Genomic DNA, 26510 nt, shown 5'->3' with positions numbered 1-26510 from the left:
GTATGAGGCAGCAAGACTGATTCAGGTTAACCCACCGCTGTTAGTTTCTTCAGTAGTAAATAGTAGAGTATGTTTCATAGATGAGATAAAGTGCCTCAGTAAAAAGGCCATAAAACACAAAAACAAGCATCTGACATTTATTTCACACAAACTCTGTATAAACCCTACTTGTTTGGCTTGTTTCTGCTTCAGAAAAAGCCACACCCTCATCCAGATGGAGACCCACCAATCATGAATTGTGTAATTGTACATGTGTTTTGTAGATAAACCATTAATAAACCACTGTGTCTTAAAAGACATACCCACACACTATCTGACAGAAAAAGAGTTCTCCTACTGCGGATATGGACGAATCAACCAATCAAAGTGAGTCTGAGCATGATAAAGGACCTGGTTTAATCATGAACGACAGAGACTAACTTCTCACCAGGGTTGTCTAAAGTTCTCCATAAGATTTCAAGAGTAACATTACACCTTCCTACCTCGGTGGGTTCTCATGTGATCAGTCAAGTCGACACTCTGAGTGAAACACGCACCACAGATTTCACATAAATACAACTTCTTAACCGCGTGAGTTCTCATATGCACAGTTAAATGACCTCCTTGACGAAAGTTTTTTCCACAGGTCGGACAGGAGAAAGGCCTCTCATCTGTGTGAGTTCTAATGTGTCGAGATAAATTTCTCTTATCACTAAAACGCTTTCCACAGGTTAAACATGGGAAAGGCTTCTCACCCGTGTGAGTTCTCATATGCTGAGATAAGGTTCCACTATGCCTGAAACTTTTTCCACAAGTCAGACATGAGAAAGGCTTCTCACCAGTGTGAGTTCTTATGTGCTTTGTCAAAACCATTTGTAGGGTAAAACTTTTTCCGCAAATCACACAGGGGTAAGGCTTCTCTCCTGTGTGAGTTCTCATGTGAACAGTCAAATGATTTTGCTGGCGAAAACTTTTTCCACAGACTGTGCATAAGAAGAGCTTCTCACCTGTGTGAATTCTCATGTGTTCAGGCAAATAACTCCGGGCTAAAACCTTACCACAAACATTACATGAACAAAGATTCTCATTTGTGTGTTTAATTTTTTGTTTTTTTACTTTAAGGTTGTCTACATTGTCACTTCTACCTCCAGTTTGACTCTTCTTATTTTGTTTCAGTTCTTCATCGCCACTGGATCTTGAGTCTTCAGGATCAGTTCTTTCATATTGGTTCTCTTGGAGCTCATCACTGTTTGCTTCTGGATCGCTGTGGTCTCCTTCCCCATAAGTAGACGTTATAACAAAGGTATCAGTCTCCTGCTTGATTTCAAGCTCTTCCTCCAGACTGACGCAGAGTTCTTCTTGTTCATCCTTTATCTGTATAGATTCTGGTTCCTCCTGTTCATCCTTTATCTGGGCAGATTCTGGTTCCTCCTGTTTCCCTTTCATCTGCAAAGATTCTTGTTCTTCCTGGTTCTCTTTCAGCTCCTGGGGTAGTTCTTGCTGTTTGTGTTCTATCTGTCGTGATTCAGATTCCTCCTGATATTCTATAATCTGCAAAGTGTCTGTTTCAGATTGTTTTTCTTCCCCCTGCAAAGGTTCTATGTCTGTCTTCTTCTCTTCCACCTGGAAAGTTTTAAGTTCTTCTTGTTGATCTTTTATCTGTAGAGATCCAGGTTCATCTTGGTCCAAACTTAAGTATCTCTCCTGGTTGCAGAAACACTTGTTTATACCACCTCCCTCCTCTTTCTGAACAGTTTGCTGTTGGACATCTGAACAGGAAAAAAAAAAGAGTAAAATTGTTGATTAATGTGAATGTGTTTCACTTTTATAATTTGATTTAACTAAAGTTTTTGGAAAGCATCAACCCTCAAATCATCAACAACTCCAGAGTAGGGCAGCTCAATTATGGTGGAAAAAAGCCAGATTATTTTAATTAACATTGAAAGATGTGATTAAAGATTCTTAAAAAAAAAAGAAATAAAACACAAAATGCAGTTATTGAACTTAAAGGACAGTGAATTGTCTCAAGACTTTAAAAGGGATATTCAACAACAGTGGATATTTTTTAAAAGGGATATTCAACAACAGTGGATATTTTTTAAAAGGGATATTCAACAACAGTGGATATATATATATATATATATATATATATATATATATATATATATATAGAGTTGTCAAAATTGTCATCGCTGGATAATCGAATGGAAAGAACCAATCAGATGCCTTCATGTTTCGTCCAGCCCACGCCACCCTCTGTCACTTCTCCTCACCATGCACATTCGTCACGTTTCACCGTTACCAGAAATATTCAGCATCTTATCTTCTGGCTGTCCCACATGCCAATCATCAGGTGTCATCAGCCCTGCTCTCTTCAACCAGGACTGTCCTGCTATCCACCCCACAAACACAGCAGTGAAGTTGGCGGATGACACCACTGTGGTGGGTCTCACCACAGTGAAGTCAAAAAGAGTGTTAGATATTTAATACTTTTTATTGTTTCTGAGGATTATAAATTTTTTAGGTTGTCCTTTAGGGATGCTTATGTCTCATTTTTCTGTAAGTGTTTTTAATTTGGGTCTGCCTCTTATCATTCTGAGTGTCTCACCAACATTTCATTATGGTTACAAAGACTCTTGAAAAGTTAGTTTAGAGCCCTGCTCCTCTCTACCATACAGTACATTCACTCAGACTTCGTCAACAAATTAAAACTTAAAGCTTAATCAACAAATTATTACCATCAGACTGAAATTGTATTCTGATTGAGAGGGCTGGTTTATGAGCCTTAATCCGATCAGCATCCACCTTAATATTTGTTCCGATTAACTCATGAACTCACTGCACATGCATGTGGAGGATGGGACCGCAGTGTTGTGCAGCACAGAACATTTTGGGATGACCATCATTTCCTCCCGCTCTCTCAACAGCAACAGCATGAGTTACCGACAAGCTCAGAACCTGGTGCGGGTTCATTCTATGTGCTCAGAATCGCCAGAACCAACACACCTCCCCGTTGGTTACTGTTTTTTTTTTCCACATGAAGAAGTACAAAACTTCTGCGGTTGTTTTATGAAATTTGACAACTCTGCTAATGTCAGAGAGTTTCTACTTTGAATAAAGCTTGGTGCAAGTAAACACACGTCATGATCGGGTTATTTGATTTTGAGTCCATATAAACGGTGCATTCTGAATAACCTCTTTCCTTTTAATCAGACCACATTTCAATCCGATCAGGGAAAGTTGCACACGTAAACAAGCTCCACACGCGTCATTAACCAGCTAACAAGCTAACAGCCACATTAGATGACCTATCAAACTGACATTAAAGCTCAGGTATAGTCGTGCTTCATGGTTCTGCGCAGCACTCTGCTCACAGCCCATGAGCCAAGCACTGTCGGCGTTCCCTCACTTTAAAACAGAACAAACGTCAGATATTGTAATGACTTGCCCTGCTGTTGAGCTCCCTTCTCCCTCATCAATGACTCAATGTTATTTCAGGCCACATATCACTAAGGTAGTTGTGTGCCATGTCAAATCTTGCATGTTACTTGTTTTTTGAAGAGCAGTGTGCTCCCTATCTTTTGAGGACTTGGTTCCATGTTCTCTGTGTCATCATTTTTAGACTTTACTACAAAAAGGCAGTGTTTTAAAATGCCACCTCTGCCTCGTTGAAGCTCGGTCTGCAGCCAGCCAGCATTGACGATCCTCTGCAGGTCAGGTAATGGCTCCGCAACATGATGAGTGACACATTAATCGCGCAACACAAACAAAACAATGATGTAAATTCGTTGCCAACACTTTTGTCGATTTTGTATTAATTTTATCAATTCATTTTCGCAGCCCTAGTTACAACTCTATGTTACAATCCATCTAACGTTAAATATGTTAAAGTCCATCATTTATTACAATCTCTCCACTGTTCTTGCCCATTTGCACAATCTTCCCTCAGGAATATCAGTTGCATATTTCTATAAATGTAGCCTCAAAAATCATTGCACAAAAGCAAATTATTACCTCATTACTTATGATTCACGAAGGACGGACTAATCTATGTAACATGGCTCATATTACTTGTGAAGGGACTGATATCAGAGCCCTCAGACTCTGATGCAAACTTTTTTTTTATCTTTTGCAAGCTCTAAAGTGAAAAAGCTGTACACATGTTTAATATCTGTTGTTTGTTTTGTGTACTCTAAGCTGGTCTATGTCCTGAAAGGAATTTCACCACAGTAACACGTGGTGACAATAAAGAATCTTGAATTATACAGGTAGAAGATTAAAGTGAAGCTACTTATTTTTAAAAAGGACCTTAATTTTGAAATAATATTGAAAATATAAATGAAACAGATTGAGGTGGGAAGCTCTTACTGTGAACAGAAATGAGTCTGTAATAACAGGAAGTTTTCATTTAAAACAGTTATGATTACAGTGACAGATTCTGATCTGGTCATTTTGATGTGACTTTAATTTCACATCAGTCAGATATTAATCAAAACCTGTTGAAACAACCTTTAAGTTGATGTCTTCCCAAACTTGAACAAGAGTGTTCATATTAGCGTGTGAACACTAGCGGAACAAATCAGAACCAGGCCCGGGAGCGGGGGAAATGACCATACCCTTTATAACGTCATTTTACAACATACACATGCCTGCAACAGTCGTTTGAAGTCCATCAAACGGATATGAAGTATAAAGCAAAAGAACAACAAAAACATTAGGGTACATAGTCACTGATATAAGTTCAGCACCACGGATAGCGACTACATCATCTTGACACCCGTAAACTTTCAACTCAGAGCCTGTAAATCTCCATAGTAAAACACAGACATATCCACAGAAATGTCTGAATCTTGACTCAATTTTCATATAAACCACTACAAACTATAAGTGCTCGGATAAAAAAGCAAACTAAATCCAAAAATGCCATGACTACCATCAGGGCCCCTCAGGATGGCGAGCTGAGAGCATGCCGCCCTCCCAGCCTCCCTGAAGACCCGCCCCTGGGTATGAATATGGTGATTGGTTCGTGCGACATGAACATGTTGATATTTAGGGTTTAAGTTTGACATTTTATATAAAATGTAACTGTAGTCTTAGTTACAACAGGTTAATTAAAACGGGAGTGGTCTGTGAGAGATAAGAAATTTTATGGTTCAAGATTATAAATCAAGGGTATTGGGAACTAAAATGGGAACTAAAAGTCAATTGCCGAAAAGTGATTGTTTAAACACGGCAACTGGATGTATTTAAAATAAATACAAGTAAATACATCAAATATTTTAATATTTTTACGTTTTAACTATGAAAAAGACGCCTCGGAAGTATACTTTTGAAAGCGGTCCGTAAACGAAAAATAGCGCAAAACTATTTTTTTTTTCTGGCCAGCCACACGGCGTAAGGGCTGACTTGGTAGTCTTTAAATAAGCAGACCCTACATCAACAAGAGAAACGGTGAAGGGACGGAATGACCAAGCCGCCATCATGACATGACGCTCACTTGACCGCAGTACATGACCGACGTCACCTCGATCTTGTCATTAACCTTAGTTTAATTTCTCTTTGACCTCCGTTTGGTCACTTGGCTTCACGAATAATACTGTTAACGATAAACTCCCTCCTAGAAGACTTCCCAGCAGCTCTGTGATCAGTAACATCAGTACCTCTGGTGGTTCATACCTATTCTCTGCAGGTTTAGCTGGGGTTTCAAGCTGATTTCCAGCAGTCTGCGCTGACGATCCAGCTCTTCCTCGTAGTGGACGATGGTTTTATCAAACTCTGTGAATATTTCTTCAGCAGCAGCGGTCAGTCGCTCTCTGATAAACTCTCTCAGAGACTGAGATGAAGACATTGTTGCTGCAGAGACACAAAATCTCAGCTCAGAAGACACAACAAAGCCGACACTGCTAACGGGCCCCAGACTGCTTCTTCTTAGTTATATGGAGGTCAGTAGGCGGCTCTCTGACTCATTGTCCCCATCTGCTGGAGAGAAATACAACGGACAGATTCCAGTTTGAAGACGGATTTAAGAAAAAAAAAAAAAAAATTCCAAGGGCGGATCGTTCATCTTCATTTAAAATCTCTATTTAGATCCTCAGTCTTTATCTTTTTTGAGCCGTCAGTGTGAGATATGATAGGTCCAACTTCGAGCAGCTTTTTAGTTCGACCTTAAAGCACCCTATATGTCTGTGGTAGAACATGCAAGCATAAAGGCCCCAGGTAATTTGAATTCAGCACCAATTTCCTTCGAGAGTCCTAAAAACTGCAACAATGAGCAGCCCTGTGTGAAAGATGGAGAGATCTAAATTGTTATGATTTTGTGTATTTTTTGGATTAGTTTAGTAAGATTAATTTCACAGTGAGACTGGTATTTATTACATGCATCAGAGGACAGATCAGGTTCCATTCTTTCATCAATGAGCAGTAATGAAGAGCCATCTTTAAAATGTTGTATATATACACAGAGTGAGTTCTGAAAGGTCAGTACTCCGTCTGTCACTCCAGCTGGGTCCCTGAGCAAGAACTCTGACCACAGATGTCCCCTCTGAGCGCCACACATTGTATTGCAATGCAACTTACTGTATTGTTACTGAGTAACTTTTCAGTATTTTATGAACAACCTGTGCTTGCCAAACTTATACTGTTCTTGAATAGTCCTGATGCATCTCAATAATTCAGGTAGAAAGATCAGAAAAAATTAACCTGAGTGGATCCTCTGGATGGGTTCTTCTTTGTTGAAACGTTTTGTTTCTTCTCCAAGAGACTTCTTCAGTCTGAGGAGTTGCAGGCAAACTCGGGCTTATAAGTAGTATCTTCGCATAGTGGATCAACAAGTTAAACTTTGATCAAAACTGGCTGCTCAGATCCAAAAGAGGACCATCAGCCTACCAACCAACTGATAACTGCTGTGAGGGCAGCTTAATGTTCCCTGGGGGCTGAGTCAGTACGACACAACAGTGTGCTGCCCAGAGCTGTACCCACCCCAAGCTGGATCAAGCAGTAATTAGAGGAGCAGAATGAGGGTAAAGACAAGTCCTGCCAGCACTTCCACAACCAAACGACTATTTTAAGGTTGGAAAAAAAATTCCGAGCACAGAACAGACACGGTGGAGCGCTCTACTCCCACTTCTCATGAGTCCAGCTGACCTGCTTGACCCACTTTGAATGTAGCTCAGGATCCTTAGTTTCCTAAGGATCCTGAGCCTTCATTATTAATATCATAAATTTCTAAAAAGGATACTAGCACCATCCTTATGAGTGTTTGAACAAAAGCCAACAATACAACTCGAAGGCATAGACGTAACTAACCTAACTGACAGAACTCCAATAACTTTGGCATCTTTCTGTTACGAAGCTGCTGTTCACTGCCACCTCCCCTATCAGTTGCCAAGTGGAGCGACAGTCCTCCCAAATTTGCCAGAATAGCAAAGCGTGCCTGCATAACATCGCTATTAATTAATAACGATGTTATGCATTGTTATGCAGGCACGCTTGTAAATATTAAACAGATGATCAGGAATAACTTTTTGGTTCACATAAAACACGGCATAAAAGGTCAATAGTGTTTCATCAGTCCTTTAAATATCAGCTCTATCTTGTAAACCTTCCTGTTCGCTCTTCATCCTTTGTCACCACTTTACAATCTGCGTTGCCAATTTCCCCTTCTCCAAAACGAGCGTATGCGAGGAGGAGAGTTTGTGTGTGAGGGACCGAATATTCTGAAATTTAGTTTTTCTTTACAGCTCACTGCCTTTGATGTACACAAGATTTAGTCCACATTTGTGCGTACGCAAGCTTTAGAAATGAGACCTCAGACCTGAGAAGCAATTTAGAGGCACAATTGACACAAATATTTATTGTAATTATACTTTACAAGCAAATCAATGCTTTCAAGTTTACAATTCATTGATGAACAGCTGAGCCCAAATTGTTCCCACCGCTGAAGAATATCCCATTTACAAGATTACACCTGCTCACCTTGGCGAGTTTCAGCTGGTTTTTCATCAGTCCACTTTGAGAGAACCACCGACTTTACAGAAATGTAACCCCTAACGTGTGTGAGTTTTCATGTGTCGAGATAAATTTCCTCTGTCGCTGAAATTTCTTCCACAGGTCACACATGACAAAGGCTTCTCTCCTGTGTGACTCCTCATGTGACGGGTCAGTGAAATTTGCAGGGTAAAACTTTTTCCACAAGTCAAGCACGAGAAAGGCTTCTCGCCGGTGTGAGTTCTCATATGAACAGTCAAATGAGTTCTTTGACCAAAAGGTTTTCCACAGGTCACACATGAAAATGGCTTTTCACCAGTGTGAGTTCTCACGTGACGGGTCAACGCAATTCTCATGGTAAAACTTTTTCCACAAGTCAAACAGGAGAAAGGCCTCTCACCGGTGTGAGTTCTCATATGAACATTCAAATGATATCTTTGACCAAATCTCTTTCCACAGGTCAAACAGGAAAATGGCTTTTCACCTGTGTGCGTTCTCACATGTTTAGTCAAATTACTCTGAGCAAAGAATTTACCGCAAACCTTACAGGAACAGAGATTCTTATTCGGGTGTGCTTTCTTCTGTCTTTTAACTTTTGTATGGTCTACATTGCCATTGTGACCTCTGACTTTCTCAGGCCGCTTATTTTGCTTTATTTCTTCATGTCTATTTAATTCTGAATCTTCATTGTTGCTCCTTTCCTGGTTTTGGTTCTCAAGTTCAGAAGATATCTGAATGAGGTTTTGGCCATTGTTTGTTTCTGGTTCCTTATTGTCTGTTTCTTCATAAGCAGGATTTATTGTAAAGGTGTAAGTCTCCTCCTTCAGTTGAAGCTCCTCTTTCTCCAGGCTGATACAGACTTCCTCCTGTTCATCTTTTATATGTGGAGGTTCTATTTCTTCTTGTTCCTCTTTTATCTGGGGAGTTTCTGGTTCATCCAGTCCCTCTTTCTTATGCTGGGGTTCTAGTTCCTCTTGGTCTAAACTGGAGTTCCTGTCCTGGTAGCAGAACTGCGGGTCTGCAGTGAGATATCCCTCCTTTTTCCAAAAATAAAGCTGTGAGAGATCTGGACGAGCAAACAGAAAATTTACTGATTAACATCATTATCAAAACAATTTGGTTTCATGTTTTCATCAAACTAAAGATGCCAACATGATGCCAACTGTAAGATTCCTCTGCCCAAGAGGGAGTGTACTTCTTAATTCGGACAAACAAACAAAGACGTTGTAATGGTGGTGATAGTGAAGCTCACAGTGTTAAAAGAGGCTTTTAGTGAGGCATACTTGCCTTATCTACCAACATTAAGGCAAAGACAGTGCAAATTGTTTTCGAACGAGTCAAACATCAAGTTGGTGAAGTTATTTCAAGGTAACCATGGATAAATCGACAATAAAGCCCAAATTTAAAAACCCAACCTAAAATATATATTAGTGACCTAAAATAGTTAAACAGTTGATGTTTTACAATGTTGTTGAGCTATCCATGGCAAGAATATAAAGTGAAATTTTGTATTAGGAGTGCAAATTTTACAATAGACTACCTATTACACGCTTTGTGCAAAATCTGAGTCCTATTAACTGATCTTAGCTAACAAAAACTTAACTTATCCAATGACCTGCTGTGACATGTATACAGTTAGGCACAGAAATATTTGGACAGTGACAAGTTTTGTTATTTTAGCTGTTTATGAAAACATATTCAGGATACAATTATATAGTCAATATGGGGTTAAAGTGCAGACTCGCAGCTGTAATTTGAGAGTATTCACATCCAAATTGGAGCAAGGGTTTAGGAATTACAGCTCTTTAATATGTAGCCGCCTCTTTTTCAAGGGACCAAAAGTAATTGGACTATTGACTCAGAAGACTGCAAAATAAATAACAAGGCTGCATGGGCTCTTCCCTTGTTAATCTGTCATTAATTAAGCAGTTAAAAGGTCTGGGGTTAAATCCAGGAGTGGTGTTTACATTTGGAAGCTGTTGCTTTCAAAAACACACAACATGCGGTCAAAGGAGCTCTCAGTGGATGTGAAACAGACCATTATGAGGATGACAAAAAGAAGAAATCCATCATTTGTATTAAAACGTAAAAGTCTGCACTTCAATTGCATAGTAGTTGTTTCATTTAAAATCCAATGTGGTGGCATGCAGAGCCCAAATCATGAAGATTGTGTCACTGTCCAAATATTTCTGGGCCTAACCCTTCATAGCACCATCAATAAAATGCTCTCAAGCATGTATCTGAATTTGATATTGCCTTCCAGGTGGGTGTCAATGAAATTGAATGAATACGTGAAAAATAGTCATAATAAAATAAGATTGTGCTTATAATAGCATTCTTATTTCAATGATATTTTCTGAAGTCAGAGGGAGTAAAAATTCATGGACTTGAAGAGGAGGTGTACGCTGATCAGGAGGATCCTGGGGTATCTTATACCAGCCAGGGCCATTGTGGGTGGTTACATTGGATTCTTGTACACCTGTCTTAAAATGTAAGCCATACTGGAGCTTGGTTGGGGGTAGTCGGACAGCTGGCACTGGATGTCATAACATTTCTCATATTTTCTAATTCAAAACTTGACAGGTGTGGTTCATACCTATTCTCTATAGTTCTATCTAAGGGTTTCTAGCAATCTGCGCAGACGACCCGTTGATTATTCTATTAATGTAATATAATTCAAAGACAAAAATGATCGTCTGAAATTGTTTGCTCATGTCATTTTGAAGATCCTCTAAGCTTGAACAATCTAAACTTTCTTCAAACCTTTATTTTAAAGTCTTTAATAGGCAGTAACGATGAACAACTACCAGGCTGAAAGCTGAGGTTGTCCTGGAAAAAGGAACAGAACACACACTCTTTGCACCTTGTTTGACAATTATTCAGAAAAAATAAACCAGGCAGCCCATTTATAATTATATAATAGCTCCTAGAAGTACCTCTGGTGGTTCATACCTATTCTCTGCAGGTTTATCTGGGGTTTGTAGCAGATTTCCAGCAGTCTGCGCTGACGATCCAGCTCTTCCTCGTAGTGGACGATGGTTTTATCAAACTCTGAGAATATTTCTTCAGCAGCAGCGGTCAGTCGCTCCCTGATAAACTCTCTCAGAGACTGAGATGAAGACATTGTTGCTGCAGAAACACAAACACTCAGATAAGAAGACACAACACAGCTGATTCTGCTAACAGGCCCCAAACCACTTATTCTTGGTTTATAGAACATTAGTAGGCAGCGCTCCGACTCATTGTCGCCACCTGCTGGCGAGGAATAAACGAGACAAATTTCAACCCCGTTCATAAACATTAACTGCGCTTAATATTCTTTTATTTTGTGTCTGAAAATTTGTCAGAAACGTGCGATGTGTGTGCACTTTTACTCCCTTTTCCGTGATAACCACAGCTTCAAGTGTTTGATAGTTATTCATCCTTTTTGTCAGCTGCAGACAATCCCACTCAGGTGCACCTCACTGTGAGGTCCTCATATTTTCATGGGGCGCTCCTCTTTCACACACTAAAACACTGTCACCACCTTGTCTTCTATGTCCCTGACTTGTGAATGCAGGGAATGATTTTTAGACGGGTTCCTAAGTGGCATTTTGTTAAAGTGAGCCTCCCAGGAGAAATGCAGCAAGTTAGATAGTTGAACTCCAGGAGCTCTGAATTTCCTTGGTGGGTTGGTGATGTCTGGCGATGTCTGGGTCAGGCAACGTTTTCCACACAGCTGCTGCAGAATTACACGATGACCTGCTTCAGCCAGCATCTCCTCCACCTTAACTGCATACATGACTATGGCGACCTGTCTGTGACCCTGGGAAGGACTTGTCTGTGGTTCAAAGAATGACCTGAAAGTACAATACATACAAGAAAAGATAAGATAGAAATGCATAAGCAGAGGCTTGGCAATGTATTTTCACAACTCTTGGTGCACAGCTGAAAAACGATCTGTTCCCCTGATTTTTCTTAAGTTAATCATCATATCACTGGTTCTATTTTTTGACGCCTTCTTAGCAGTCTTATCTGCAATTTAATTTCCTTTAACTCCTATATGTGCTGGTACCCACACAAATGTAACAACAATACCCATCATTTGAATTTCATACAATTCTTGCATTAAGAGCAATTATCTGTTCAGATTCAAGTTCATCAGTACACAAAATAATTTTTCCTAAAGTAGATTAGACATTTTGATTGAAATACAGCAAGTATTGTATGTACATCACTAATAAAGAAAGTCGAGTCAGAGTTTTACCTTTCTAAAATTACAAAAACAAAAAAATCTAAATGGTCCAAATAAATTTTGGAGAACAGTAAACTCCACTTCAGATCATGTGCCAATGAAGGACTTTCCAAATCTTTCATTTTCAAGCAGGTTTTGATTAGAGTTGAGCTTTTATTATGGGCATTAATCACTGTATTGTTTTGTTTTCTGTATTGCACACTACTGTGTACTCTGTAAAGTCACCCTTTTTGTGAAGCACTTTGCGATATTTGTCAGAAAAAATTCTAAATACATAAACCTGTACTTATTTGTACTTATATTGTTGATAAAAATAAGAATCTTCACTTTATGATTTTAATCTTACCCCACTACCCCATGAGGGATTAAGCGGGTTAGAAAATGGATGAATGGATGGATTTTAATCTTACAAAAGGAAGAAGTTATACATCAATGGTTTCCTGTTAGGCTGTAATCATGTCTGACTATTTTGTTCTATCACATTGAACTGTTATGCTCAGGTAGAAGGTGCTGCTGCCCAGCACTTTCAGAAAATCAGGCCAAAAAAGTCTTCACCAAAAGCGATTCTTTGCTGAAACTCACATTTGAAAGAACAGGTTTTATCGCCCTTTATTTTCATCTACAGGCCTGATTTAAAACATTTTATTTTAACCAGTCATGTTTTTTCACACTATTTCTCTAAAACTGAATGAGCTTTGAGCATTAGAGGGGGTTATTACTTGACACAATCGGTTGCAGAGGATGTTGATGTTTATACTGGTTTAATTTCATACATTTTTGTGAAAGGCTTGTGTGTGTATTTCTCCCATCTTTGGGTTGTGATTGTTTATAAGATTGTGTAAATGTGCTCACCCCCTGAAAATACAATAAAAATCAACAAAATGCCTGTCTATTTCTAAATATAAATTGCTGCGGTGAAGATTCCTGTTTTGCTTCTCTTTACTATAGTTTTGGGAACTCCTATGATGTTAGTTCTACTTTGATCATTTTAGTCTTTTGGAGTTTTTGAGCAAGACCGTCCATAATTTTGCTCATGAAAATAAGAAATTATTGTTTCATCATAGGCAATTTAGTAGAAAGTATGTAGTATGTGACCAGCTGGTCCAAAAGAGAGCTACTGAAAGATCAACGACTTTATGACATCAGAAATAGTGTTGTCCCTTGATGGTTATACTATCTCAAGAAATGTATAGCGAGGACAGACACCCTCAGCATCCGTATACACAATCATGATCACAGACATATATACGTATATAATGTCTAAGTGATGATGAACAACCGCGGTTGGAAGAGCAGAGCAGCCAGGTGATGGCATCTAGTGGAAATAATTTGAATTACACATGTTTTCTGCTCTGCAACAGAATCAGCTTTATATACACATTGTGCACATGTAAGGAATTTGACTCTTGATTGTACAACGCTGACAATGTTCTTGCTTATACAATAACGCAGCAATAAAGCAACTCAATTATGCCTTTAGCTTCTCACGAAGTTTATATCTGACCATTATGATTGTTTGGGTGTGTGTGAATTCTTAGCTGGTGTCTCACTCATTCATTTTCACGGGACAACCGGTTTCCCGGCTGGTCGGACAGGAAGAGTGCAGATTACATTGGCAACAACTGCAATACTAATCATTTTGGAAGATGACAACATCCCAAGAGCTTCATTTAAACCTGCTTTAATCGAAAAACTCAACATAGAACAGCTGAAACGTTGGTTGAAATGTAGAGGACTCAAAATGACCAGAAAAAAGCAGTGTTAAAATAGGGACGGTCCTCTCCTCTCACACAACTGATCAAGGAAGAAGTGGAATGGCCAACAATACATTCGTCCAGCAGGTGGCGATAACGAATTGAGACTTTCTTTCTAGCCTCCATCAAACCCTGAAGTAGTGTAGTTCAGAGAGATGAACTGCAACTAGATTACAAGACAACCAATTACAACTGAACACAAATACATTTTAGACAAAGATCTAAATCAGAGGGTTATTTTTTATTAAAATTACTATTTTGAAAAAGAGGATATAGTTTTTCTCTTTGTTTCGTTTTTGTACCATTTGAATCCCGACCCACACGTCATTTTAGTTGGTGGCGGTAATGCGCCAAAAGGTTGTTTGGCAACCGCCATAAAAAGCAAGAAGAAGAAGAAGAAGAAGAAGAAGAACCTGCGGCAGCAGCAACAACACAATGGAATAGACTGTCTGGTTCTGTTAGCAGAGTTAGCTTCGTTGTGTCTTCTGAGCTGAGTGTTTGTGTCTTTGCTGCAACAATGTCTTCATCTCAGTCTCTGAGAGAGTTTATCAGGGAGCGACTGACCGCTGCTGCTGAAGAAATATTCTCAGAGTTTGATAAAACCATCGTCCACTACGAGGAAGAGCTGGACCGTCAGCGCAGACTGCTGGAAATCAGCTTGAAACCCCAGATAAACCTGCAGAGAATAGGTATGAACCACCAGAGGTACTAATGTTGGTTTACTGATAACAGAGCTGCTGGTAAAAAATGGACGAGCCTGAAAAATTAAAAATTTAAATCAGATGCTTATCTTTGGTTAAATCAAGCAGCACTTTTAGGTTTCCGTAGGATATTCTGTTTATTAAAATTTCTCCCAATAATGCAGTTAACATGGAATATCTTTTTTCTTAGTTTCATAAATACATCAGCAGTGCTACTACAAACGCAAATTTATATTTCATTGGGATTTTAGCTGATAGATCAACACAAAGCAGTGTTACATTCAAAACGCAAAAGGAAAAGGATTCATTGTCTTCTAAAATTGAAACAAAAATCTGAAGAGTATGGCGTGCATTTGTATAGGGCTTGGAAATGTGACTCGGTCACACTTGTGATACACTGTCGGACATCCGGACGGAAGTATCGACGCAGGCTATTAGGTGGTGCAGTCTTTTTGTAGTAATCCAGCATGACAAAGTGGTGTGTTTGGTGCATTATCATCTGCCACAATTGTTCATCGTGACCGAAGGCGAAAACGCAATGCAAATGGAGTGTGTGGTTTTTTTTTTTTTCAGCTTTCAAGCATGAAAGCTAAAGAACTACTAACTTTGCACAAGCTACACATCCAAGCATGCATCTCTTTCCAGTTCAGGGGAGCCTGCCTATGAATTTCTGGAGTGCAATCCTGACTGGGTACCTTCTTTACATCTTGGATACGTAGAAGTCAAACCAATAACCCCTGAGCAATTTAGCTTTAGGAGAAAGAGACAAAAAGTGACAAGAGGGGGCAGCTCTGCACCTGCAGCCTCACTGGATCTAACTGGTTACATAGCAGACATGGATTAAACTGCACCCCTAAGTGTAGCTGCTTTGAATATTGATGTGGATGAAGCTGGACAGGGGTGGACCTCAAACGAGGTTGAATCTTCCCATCCATCCACGTGTAGAGAGTGATTGGATATGTACCCAACAAATACAAATTACTGCGGGGGAATATACTACTATCTAAATCAGGCTGGGCAAGTTACAGCAGCATTACTGTGCAAAATACTGGGATACATGAAGTGAACAAGTGAACATATTTGGCACTGTAATCAAACTAAAATCCACAGGCTTGCAAATTTCATAATTTCAAGGCCTAGATTGAACAGGTGCACAACGGAGGCACTGTAATCAATTTAAATGTAACTGTAATCAACCTAAATTTTAAATACTAAAGGCCAAGCAGCTACAACAGCATTGCAGTGCAAAACTACTACCATATCCAGACCGCATTTTCAGTTTTCAACAGGAGAGGCTTAATATGTTTACATAACTCTGCAATGAGGAACAGATGATGACCCAGGGTTTGAATGGATGTTCATTAAGGCGCTGAGAATGCAAAACCTAAGAAAAAAATTAACAACATTAATACTATACCATATTTTTCAGACAATAAATTGCTCTGGAATATAAATCGTATCAGTCAAAAATGCTTCATAAAGAAGAAAAATAGGTCGCACCGGACTATAAGTCGCATTTATTCAGAAATTTATTTCACTCAAGCCAAGACTAAAAACTGACATTTAATCTGGTAAGGCAATTTATTCAACTACACAGCTGCATCCACAATTTTTGTTAAAATTCCCAGTTTGCGCGCGTCCTTTACTTCCAGTGTCTAAGGAATGACACCGGAATTTGGATCTCTTGACATAACAAGTGCATTTTTAAAGTAAAGTATAATAATGAAAGGCTACCATTTTGTAGAATATTCTTGTACTTCACTTTTGCTTGTCCCCATGTTCTAGTGGGTCTTTGATATAAAAGAACAAAGTAAATATGAAATTATTAAAATGCAAAAATTCATACTGTAGAATGTGATAGAAACATCTAACATGGACAGTATTTACGCATTAATTTGTCTGCTGCTTTTTGCCAGCTCTCTCTCCTGGCTTTAACAGACTTTGAGGTGTTCCCTGTCGTTTTAATTAATGACTCAAATTCGGCATAACCTTCCATTAAAAGCTCGTGTTCTGCTTGGGAGAAAAACTGTGGGCGTTCTTTGTCCATGCTGAACAGCCAATAGCAGCGCTGCTGATCATTGTTTCTACTATCGATACATATCCCCTTTTAAACAAACGCATGAACGCGCAGTTATCTCAGATAACTCAATCCAGCCATACTAATCATAAACAACAGGTGTGTTCGAAGAACCCAATTAGCCGGATCATGATTAGCCGGATGAAATCATCTTGGATGTGTCATTTGATCTCGGATGTTTTGGGCAATGTACGAAGAACGGGCCCTTGGTCTCCAAATGCCAAACGGCAAACATTTTTGTGGCAAAGTCATTTATTTTATTTGGTATTTTGACCTGCTGCATAATAGCAGTACCTAATAATTTTTTTCCTTCAATTGTGGGAGGAAGAATATGTTAGAATATGTTAGAATTCTCTGCCCTCTGAATCTGCCTGCGGTCCATTTGCCATCTCTGAGAAAGGCTTCCTTTTTGCCATTAAACGTGCAACATTCACTCGATCAGAATCAGTCATTTTTGTTGGCTACAACGCGGGATCATTGAAATTGACGCCATGATCCGTCTCTGAACCATTATGCTCAGACTCTGATGCCCCCCCCCCCCCCCCCCCCCCCACCTGCACTGTCTCCGCTAGCGGTAGGGATGGCCCACGCCCCCCCCCCCCTCTCTCTAAGCCACATATTGCAACGGGAGAACTGCTACGTTGTCCTCCTTTCCCTCTGTCAACCAAGCTCCCCGCCTCAGCTGGCTCTTTCAGGCTGCACCTGGACTTCTACCATCTTTTACTTTCTGCTCTTTTGGCGCTAAGCTCAAGTATTTCTGTAAAAAAAAAAAAAAAAAAAAAAAAAAAAAAAAAAAAAAAAAAGAAGGTGTTTCCTCCTTACACTAGCGAGCAGATGCTATACTTTAAAACCACATTGATAAACGCATTGCTCCTTAGTCCTTACCAGGCTCTGGATGGGCATCAATTCTCTGCAGTTCCGTTCCTGGACCTGTTCCAGACTCATCCTAAGTGTTTTTTTATATATTTACTCGTAAAATCCCTTAAGCCTTTGGTGTCATCTTCTCTTTTCTTTTCTGTGCGCTGGACTTCTGAAAACCTGACATTCTTAGTTTGCAGCGAAACAAACTTTCAAAGTTGCAGCTTAATGGTTAAACCATTTTATGTTGGGGTGGGGGGAGTTATAATGGTCCCTTATTTAAATAAAATATATTACATATACCTAATGTGTGTGTGTGTGTGTGTATATATATATATATATATATATATATATATATATATATATATATATATATATATATATATATATATATATATATATATATATATATATATATATATATATATACTCACTTTATTAGGTACACCTGTCCAACTGCTCATTAACACTGAATTTCTAAGCAGCCAATCACATGGCGGCAACTCAGTGCATTTAGGTATGTAGACATGGTCAAGAGAATCTCCTGCAGTTCAAACCGAGCATCAGTATGGGGAAGAAAGGTGATTTGAGTGACTTTGAACGTGGCATGATTGTTGGTGCCAGAAGGGCTGGTCTGAGTATTTCAGAAACTGCTAATCTACTGGGATTTTCATGCACAACCATCTCTAGGGTTTACAGAGAATGGTCCGAAAAAGAAAAAACATCCAGTGAGCGGCAGTTCTGTGGGCGGAAATGCCTTGTTGATGCTAGAGGTCAGAGGAGAATGGCCAGACTGGTTCGAGCTGATAGAAGGGCAACAGTGACTCAAATAACCACCCGTTACAACCAAGGTGGGCAGAAGAGCATCTCTGAACGCACAGTACGTCGAACTTTGAGGCAGATGGGCTACAGCAGCAGAAGACCACATCTGGTGCCACTCCTTTCAGCTAAGAACAGGAAACTGAGGCTACAATTTGCACAAGCTCATCGAAATTGGACAATAGAAGATTGGAAAAACGTTGCCTGGTCTGATGAGTCTCGATTTCTGCTGCGACAGTCGGATGGTAGGGTCAGAATTTGGCGTCTACAACATGAAAGCATGGATCCATCCTGCCTTGTATCAACGGTTCAGGCTGGTGGTGGTGGTGTCATGGTGTGGGGAATATTTTCTTGGCACTCTTTGGGCCCCTTGGTACCAATTGAGCATTGTTGCAACGCCACAGCCTACCTGAGTATTGTTGCTGACCATGTCCATCCCTTTATGACCACAATGTACCCAACCCATGATGGCTACTTTCAGCAGGATAACGTACCATGTCATAAAGCTGGAATCATCTCAGACTGGTTTCTTGAACATGACAATGAGTTCGCTGTACTCAAATGGCCTCCACAGTCACCAGATCTCAATCCAATAGAGCATCTTTGGGATGTGGTGGAACGGGAGATTCGCATCATGGATGTGCAGCCGACAAATCTGCGGCAACTGTGTGATGCCATCATGTCAATATGGACCAAACTCCCTGAGGAATGCTTCCAGCACCTTGTTGAATCTATGCCACGAAGAATTGAGGCAGTTCTGAAGGCAAAAGGGGGTCCAACCCGTTACTAGCATGGGGTACCTAATAAAGTGGCCGGTGAGTCTATCTATCTATCTATCTATCTATCTATCTATCTATCTATCTATCTATCTATCTATCTATCTATCTATCTATCGATATTTAGGTACTCTAATATTAAATACTTTTCACACAAATATTTTTGTGAAAAATTACTTCTGCCTGTGTTTTAATGGTCAGAGTGTCAGTTTTGGGCCCCCCCTCTGTCCTGGGCCTGGGACAATAGGGTGTTTTCAGCTGACGTCACGCTCACGTGACTACTCAGCGCGTCCGCCATATTGGGTGGCAGTCGTTTCGCACCGTTGACCTGCATTGTATGACGCCTTAGGCAGTATTGGAAGTGAACAATGGGGAAAACGTGTTTAATGGTTGGTTGCACGGTCCGTGGAGGTGGAGATCAACGCTCTTTCTATCGCCTACCAGCCGTAATAGTGAATCAGTGTGAAAAAACCAAACAGCTCTCTGAACAACGCCGTCACCTATGGCTGACACGGATATCCAGGTCCGATTTGGACGGTGTTAAACTGGAATACGCCAGAGTCTGCGGTGCTCACTTTGTCACAGGTAATTAACTGTTAAGTATTTAAAACATATAAGAAGAATATATTAATAATAGGGCTTGGGCGTTATGACTTATTACTTTCCACGGCTGTCGTGTTGACTGCCTCCGCCGCCTCTACTGCCTATTACTACCGCATACTGTACTCCCTCTCTCAGCCGTGTTTTAATTTGATTGATTTCACCTTAACTTGATTTCAACCATGGTAAACCGTTGCTGTATTGTGGGCTGTAACAGCGCAACACATGATCGCCATGGGAAAAACATAGAAACAGATTAATTTTCCACCGCTTTCCTGCCTGGAGGCGCAACCACGGAGAACAACTGTTAGCGATAACAAAGAGTCGTCGGCTCGCTTGGATCGCGGCTGTAAGTCGACCGATCATAACTTTCCACAGTATCCCGATGTCAATGAGAGTGTGTTCTAAACGTTTGAAACACATAGCAGCAAGTTAAAAGTACATTACATGCGCGAGTGGTTGTTAGCGCTAACGGTTAGCATGAGCCAGAGCCCGGCTGAGCGCAGCTTACCTTTGAACGAGTTACAGAGATAAAGAGATCGTCGGCTCGCTTGGATCGCGGCTGTAAGACCGAACATAACTTTCCACAGTATCCCGATGTCAATGAGAGTGTGTTCTAAACGTTTGAAACACATAGCAGCTAGTTAAAAGTACATTACATGCGTGAGTGGTTGTTAGCGCTAACGGTTAGCATGTGCTAACCCGGCTGAGCGCAGCTTACCTTTGAACGAGTTACAGAGATAACAAAGAGATCGTCGGCTCGCTTGGATCGCGGCTGTAAGACCGAACATAACTTTCCACAGTATCCCGATGTCAATGAGAGTGTGTTCTAAACGTTTGAAACACATAGCAGCTAGTTAAAAGTACATTACATGCGCGAGTGGTTGTTAGCGCTAACGGTTAGCATGTGCTAACCCGTCTGTACGCAGCTTACCTTTGAACGAGTTGCTGTGTTCCCACTGTTTGCTGGCTTTATGATCTGCAGCTCCTACCGGCGCCAATACGGTAAATACAACTTAATTTTGCACTGGTCATTGTTCTGCTTAAATAATTAAAGCCGCGAGCAACGTCGATCGGCCCTGCAGCCAAGCGCCTTCGCGCACCGCCCGCCGCCGGCGGGCGGTGCAACACATTTGCGTCGGATTGTTTACATTTTTACCATCTTATTAAAACTCACCCGTCCACGTATGATGGCGATTTCCTTGATGTACATAACCAGATGTTAACTGGTTGTGAGCCTCTAGATCCTTGTAAGCTCTCATTTCCTCAAGAGTGTGCAGAGGGTTTTCACCGAACACCAGGTAATGCACTATGTCGCCGTGCTCTACATTTGGCCAATCATCTGGATTACGGCTAAACAAGGCACCGTGGAGGGCATAGGGGTCCATATGGTCGATCACGGAACATTTCCTCAGATATACGTCCTTATCTGGTCGCTCTAGCGTGCTGGCGTACTTATCCATTCGCGATATGATAATACGTGTAAGACAACTAGAGATAAGGAAGTGTGCCACCCAATATGGCGGACCGGAAGTTGGCCAGTGACGTCAGTGAAAACACCCTATTGACCTGTTTGTCCCCCCCTGTCAGCGGGCTTGCCTGGAAGGTTGAATGAGGTAAATTAGCACAACAAGCCACTAACTCCAACCAGGAAAGTTTTGTCGTGGTCTGTGTCCTTCAAGCTGCACCATGTAACGCTTTGCTGCATGAATGCATACTGAAACAGTAACATATGTACATGTGGTTAGTCTTTGTTGTTTATAAGCTAATATTTTAATACATTTTTAAGTGGTTTAAGAGCACAGGCCTAGAGCGCCCTCTTGCGGCTTTTAGATGGTAATGTTTACTACTTGGATCATGTTGGTCAGTATAATTTACCATTTCAAATTGCAAGTCGCACCTGACTATAAGTTGCAGAATCGGCCAACTATGGAAAAAAAAGTGCGACTTATAGTCCAAAAAATACGGTAATTACAGCAATGAAATGAATGATTGTGACTCTAATAATAAAAGCAATATCAAAAGTTGGTCACAATTTACAACCAAAACATTTTTCTGGTGAGTAGTGTCAAACATTAAGGCAGCTAATTTAGTTTTGTGAAAGTTGACCTTGAAAGTCTGCAGATCCTGCACTCATCACCTGGTGAACTGAAGGAGAGCTTCTAGAGATTTTATGATTTCTAAACCGCTCATATATGTAAGGCGCTCGTTCCAAAAAAAAGGTAGCCAAAGACACCTACAAATGTTACCTGTGGTAGCTTGTTTAGATTGCTTATCCACCCAATGTGCTCGTACGGATCAAGCCCATTAACTAGCTGCATTTTTTTCAAGGTAATGCTGCTTTGCCTATCTGTTAAGCTTGTGACGGTAGGGGAATCCCTCCGGTTCTTGCTTTTCCTACGGTCCATTGTTGTTTTAGAAAGCAAGTCCATAATGTGTCCGGAAAAATATCTGCCGCTACCCAGCATGCAACATGCCATGATGTACATTCACAAGCTCAAATAAGCCAATACTCTCTAGAACTACCTTTTGCTGCAGTTACAGCTGCAACTCTTTTGGTGTGTGTGTCTACCAGGGTTTGCACTTATAGAAACCAAACGTTTGCCCTTTCTTTGTATAATAGCTAAACCTTAGTTGAACTGTATAGAGAGCGTCTAAGAACATATTGTTAAGTCTTACCACAGATTCTAATTTGGATTCGGTCTGGACTTTCACTGGACCATGCTGAGATAGGAATATGCTTTGATCTACTTAAGATCCTCAGGTTCCACTCATGTTTTAATGCATATCTGTTTCAAATTAATGCAGTAACTCCTCCGGATGCCATCAAGTACAGCAGAAGCCTTTTAATCACCCATGTACACACATCCACTGAGTAGGATTTGTGCTGTCTCTGATTAATGACGCCGTTTGCCACAAATGTTTTGAATGTGATGTTCTCACTGGCAATGTACTTCAGCACAGTAGTACTGTCCATCCAAAACACAGATTCTTCCAGTGGCATCTGTAGCTCCCTTCTCATAAGTCCATCCATTTTTACAGCCACTGCCGTTACAGACAATTCCAAGTGTGGAATCATTGTTTGCTTTAGTGGTGCAACTTGAGACTTGCCAATAATGAAAAAAACACAAGTTTCTTGGTTTTCATTTGTCATGGAGAGATAAAATACAACTCTGAAGCCTCTCTCACCCTCATCAGAGAAGTGATGCAACTGTGCTGAGTTAACCTTTCCAAATCCATCAGGTTTCAAGCATCTCAACTCACTGTGAAATCATCACAGACCTCAAGTCTTTTGAGGTCCGAGAGCCACTTTTGGGACCTTTGCAAAAGCTTTGAAGGAATGTCTTCATCCCAGGAAAGTTTCATGTTAAAGAGTGTATAATTTTATCAAATTTCATTTTGGGCTCTAACATCTCACCTTTGTAAATGATATTGCAAAAACGCTAGCCTGGGCGCGCTGGTGGCGCAGTGGGTAGCGCGACCCATGTATGGAGGCCTTAGTCCTCGACGCGGTCGACCCGGGTTCGCTATCTACCTGATCCTCAGGTAAGAAATGAGGACTGCATACCCATGTGTCTCTACTGGGAGTAAAGTTTTTTTTCTCTGGATTATAGCTAGCCATTGCTGACACACTACATTTTCAGCAGGGAAGCTATGAAAGCTAACGTGATAGCGTGAAGAACACGAACATTGGGGTACACAACAATGTAGTGATGATCCGCCAACTCGCTGATAGCATAATCTCTTTCTCTGTATACTTGATATGCTCATTTATGCTACCGTTTCATATCAAAAAAGTCCAACCTGAATGACAGTGACATTTCATGAAATGTCTTCTTTGACACAAAGCACATCCTGCCTTCTCAATAAATGCCATCTTCAAATGACCAACGTTCGGTTCATTTTGCTATGATATGGTCTTAATATTGTCAACTGTCATTGCTCAACAGCTTTCTTATAATAAGGAGAATTGCTGGACGGTATCCGGAGTTTTTTTTTTTTTTTTTTAAACAAAACTATTGAACACCATTACTTCTGTTAACAGTGTGCTGCTGTGTGACGTCTCCTTCTGCTATCTGCGCATGCGTGTCATTTTGCGGTCTTAAACCATTCAGATTGAAGTATAACGGTGGTCACATTTAATAGGAGTATGAACGGCCTCAAAAAAATCTGATTTCAGCGAAAAATCGTAATTGAGCATCAAGACCTGCAGTGTGAACGTAGCCATAGTTTCTGTTTGCTGGCATGTGTGTGTGACAGAAGCGGAGAGGGGAGACAAGACTGATCTACTCCAAAGTTTGTCTCATAGAGTTAAACTTTAGGGCTTTATGTTTATTCCTCAGCCATGGTGAGAAGGACGAGGAGCGCAAAACCGCAGACATTTGACCAAAGTGAAATTGTTTATATAGGTTAGATATTGTGCGGATTTGGTCCTCTTCCATTTTCTCCACTACTGCTACATTAAAATAGAGAACCTGTGTCAACCAGAATGCACTGATTCAATCAGCAGCCATGCAAGACAAAAAGTCTTAGTTTTTTTTCAAACAGCAGCTGCTCAAAGAAACCTTCCTATAAAATAAAAATCTGCCCTTAATTTTAATACAATGTGTGACTACTTTTTAATAATGTGAAATATTCTTGTTTTATATATACGTAAATCAATATGTTTTTTTTTCTTTTGCCTTTTCAGTTCTCCCACAGCATTATGTTTGGAAGGAAGAGGAGGTTCCCACTGACCATCACTTCAGCAGCCTAGAGAGTAACTCCATTTTGGACCAAGAGGAGCCACAACCTTTTATTACAAATGAGGAGCTGGGGAAAACCGAACCTTCACAGATAGAAGAGATCTGGGTCGAACTAGAACCACCACAAATACAGGAGGAACCGGAACAACCAGCTATAAAGACTGAACAGGAGGAACTCTATGTTAGTCTAGAGAAAGAGCAGCTTGAACAGCAGCAGTCATCTGTTTCCAGGGAACCAAGATCATACAAGGACCAACTCATCTCTCTGATTATCTCTGAGTCTGAGAAACAAAAGCAGGAAACAAGCGACCTTGAAGATTCAGGATCAACTAGAGACGAAGGAAATAAGAGCTTTCAGCCAATCAGAGGTGATGTTGAAGATGTAGACAATACAGAAGCGGTAACACAGGAGACGGTGCACACAAATGATAGTATATCAGCTTGTGAAGTCTGTGGTAAAAGCTTTTCCCTTAGTTATTTGACAGATCACATGAGAATTCACACAGGTGAGAAGCCTTTTTCATGTTTGACCTGTGGAAAGAATTTCAACAAAAGAACAGGTCTATACCAGCATACAAAAACTCACACAATTGAGAAACCTTTCTCATGTGTAACATGTGGAAAAAGATTTACCTTCAAAGCAAGTTTATCTCGGCACATAAGAGTTCATACAGGTGAGAAGCCTTTCTCATGTTTGACTTGTGGAAGAGATTTCAGCGACAGAGGAAGTTTATCTCGGCACACAAAAATTCATACAGGTGAGAAGCCTTTTTCATGTTTGACCTGTGGAAAGAAATTCAACAAAAGAACAGGTCTATACCAGCATACAAAATCTCACACAGGTGAGAAACCTTTCTCATGTTTAACATGTGGAAAAACATTTGCCTTCAAAGCAAGTTTATCTCGGCACATAAGAGTTCATACAGGTGAGAAGCCTTTCTCATGTTTGACTTGTGGAAGAGATTTCAGCGACAGAGCAAGTTTATCTCGGCACACAAAAATCCATACAGGTGATAAGCCTTTTTCCTGTATGACTTGTGGAAAACATTTTATTCAAAGAAGTCATTTGACTACTCATATGATAACACACCATGGTGAGCAGATGTAGTCTTGTGGTACTCTCAAACATGGGGGTTCTTCAGAACTGCCAGGTCCGAAGTTGAATGTCGTAGATAATCAATAAATAGGTTCTGATATGACTTGTTGATGTGCTTGTAAAATGTTTAGTGCAGTTTCACCTATTAGTTTGCTGCTAGAACTTTAAGACAATGTTGTCCGCCTTATAGGAATATAATTGTTTATTTTGAGCAATGCAGTGCAAAAATGTACAAGAAATAAAGAGCTTTTACACATTAAATAGGTAAACAACTTTATTCAAATTCAGGCATGATAAATACTGCCTTTATTTGTACATATATTAAAGAGAATAGAATAGTCCCATCAAGCGATTGATGTTTGAGCTGTCTCCTGGTAACATGTATAACACTGTGACGTGTGCCCTGCAATCTGTATAAGGAAGAGTTTGCCAACAAGTCCCAATCAAGATTGTAAGTTGAATTAATTTTGTAACCTTTTTCTGTTTGATTAAAGTCTGATGGTGACTGTCAGTTGTGTTGCTGGGTCTTGCATGTTTGCTTTGAAAAGGATACAAACAGTCTGTGTATATATATTTAGGCCAGCAGACAGCTTTGCCACGGCCTGGGGACAACACTGTCTCTTTTTGGGGAGGGGGGATTGATTATATTCTTACTTGTATTTCCGTAAAAATCTCTGACTCTACCTTTTATGCTCTCTGCCAATTTGTTTATTGAATAATTTCCTTTTGTAAATGGATTCAAGCTAATTCAACAATCGTGTACTAGAAATACATTGCAGTCCTTTAACTGTGATTTACTTAACTTTCCTGTTTACTTTGTATGTACTCCGAGTTTTTTGTTTTGTCAGTTGCATATTTAATTAAAGACTTACTTTTGTCATCTTT

The 26510-nt window shown here is 40.2% G+C and overlaps 3 protein-coding genes across 3 annotated transcripts in view; 1 reads left to right on the top strand and 2 right to left on the bottom strand.

Annotated features, from left to right (window-relative positions):
- Positions 1–377: 377 nt before the first annotated feature.
- LOC105926909 (zinc finger protein 37) lies at positions 378–5909 on the bottom strand. The gene is made up of 2 exons (XM_012863408.3): positions 5656–5909; positions 378–1748 (listed from the first exon to the last, which is right to left on the bottom strand). Exons 1-2 carry the CDS (start codon positions 5825–5827, stop codon positions 469–471), a joined length of 1452 nt encoding a protein of 483 aa, XP_012718862.2. The 5' UTR covers positions 5828–5909; the 3' UTR covers positions 378–468.
- A 1907-nt stretch (positions 5910–7816) lies between these two features.
- LOC105926914 (zinc finger protein OZF) lies at positions 7817–11183 on the bottom strand. The gene is made up of 2 exons (XM_012863415.3): positions 10918–11183; positions 7817–9031 (listed from the first exon to the last, which is right to left on the bottom strand). Exons 1-2 carry the CDS (start codon positions 11087–11089, stop codon positions 8025–8027), a joined length of 1179 nt encoding a protein of 392 aa, XP_012718869.2. The 5' UTR covers positions 11090–11183; the 3' UTR covers positions 7817–8024.
- Positions 11184–14354: 3171 nt separating this feature from the next.
- Positions 14355–26510, top strand: part of LOC118556154 (zinc finger protein 69 homolog) — a 40271-nt gene continuing 28115 nt past the window's right edge. Inside the window, exon 1 of the mRNA XM_036143624.1 lies at positions 14355–14642. Coding sequence (XP_035999517.1) covers positions 14471–14642 — 172 coding nt within the window. The 5' untranslated portion in view covers positions 14355–14470. The remainder of the gene's footprint in view (positions 14643–26510) is intronic.

This window comes from Fundulus heteroclitus, chromosome 12, assembly GCF_011125445.2.
Source record: "Fundulus heteroclitus isolate FHET01 chromosome 12, MU-UCD_Fhet_4.1, whole genome shotgun sequence".
Lineage (NCBI taxonomy): Eukaryota > Metazoa > Chordata > Actinopteri > Cyprinodontiformes > Fundulidae > Fundulus > Fundulus heteroclitus.
The sequence above is the reverse complement of the archived record's forward strand: the minus strand, read 5'-3'. Positions and strand labels throughout refer to the sequence as shown.

Excerpts from the sequence above, each read along its gene's own strand:
- LOC105926909 (XM_012863408.3), bottom strand. The coding sequence starts at position 5,827 with ATGTCTTCATCTCAGTCTCTGAGAGAGTTTATCAGAGAGCGACTGACC. Across the intron at positions 1,749-5,655 it reads GCTAAACCTGCAGAGAATAG|ATGTCCAACAGCAAACTGTT; the intron begins GTATGAACCACC and ends TTTCCTGTTCAG.
- LOC105926914 (XM_012863415.3), bottom strand. The coding sequence starts at position 11,089 with ATGTCTTCATCTCAGTCTCTGAGAGAGTTTATCAGGGAGCGACTGACC. Across the intron at positions 9,032-10,917 it reads GATAAACCTGCAGAGAATAG|ATCTCTCACAGCTTTATTTT; the intron begins GTATGAACCACC and ends TTGCTCGTCCAG.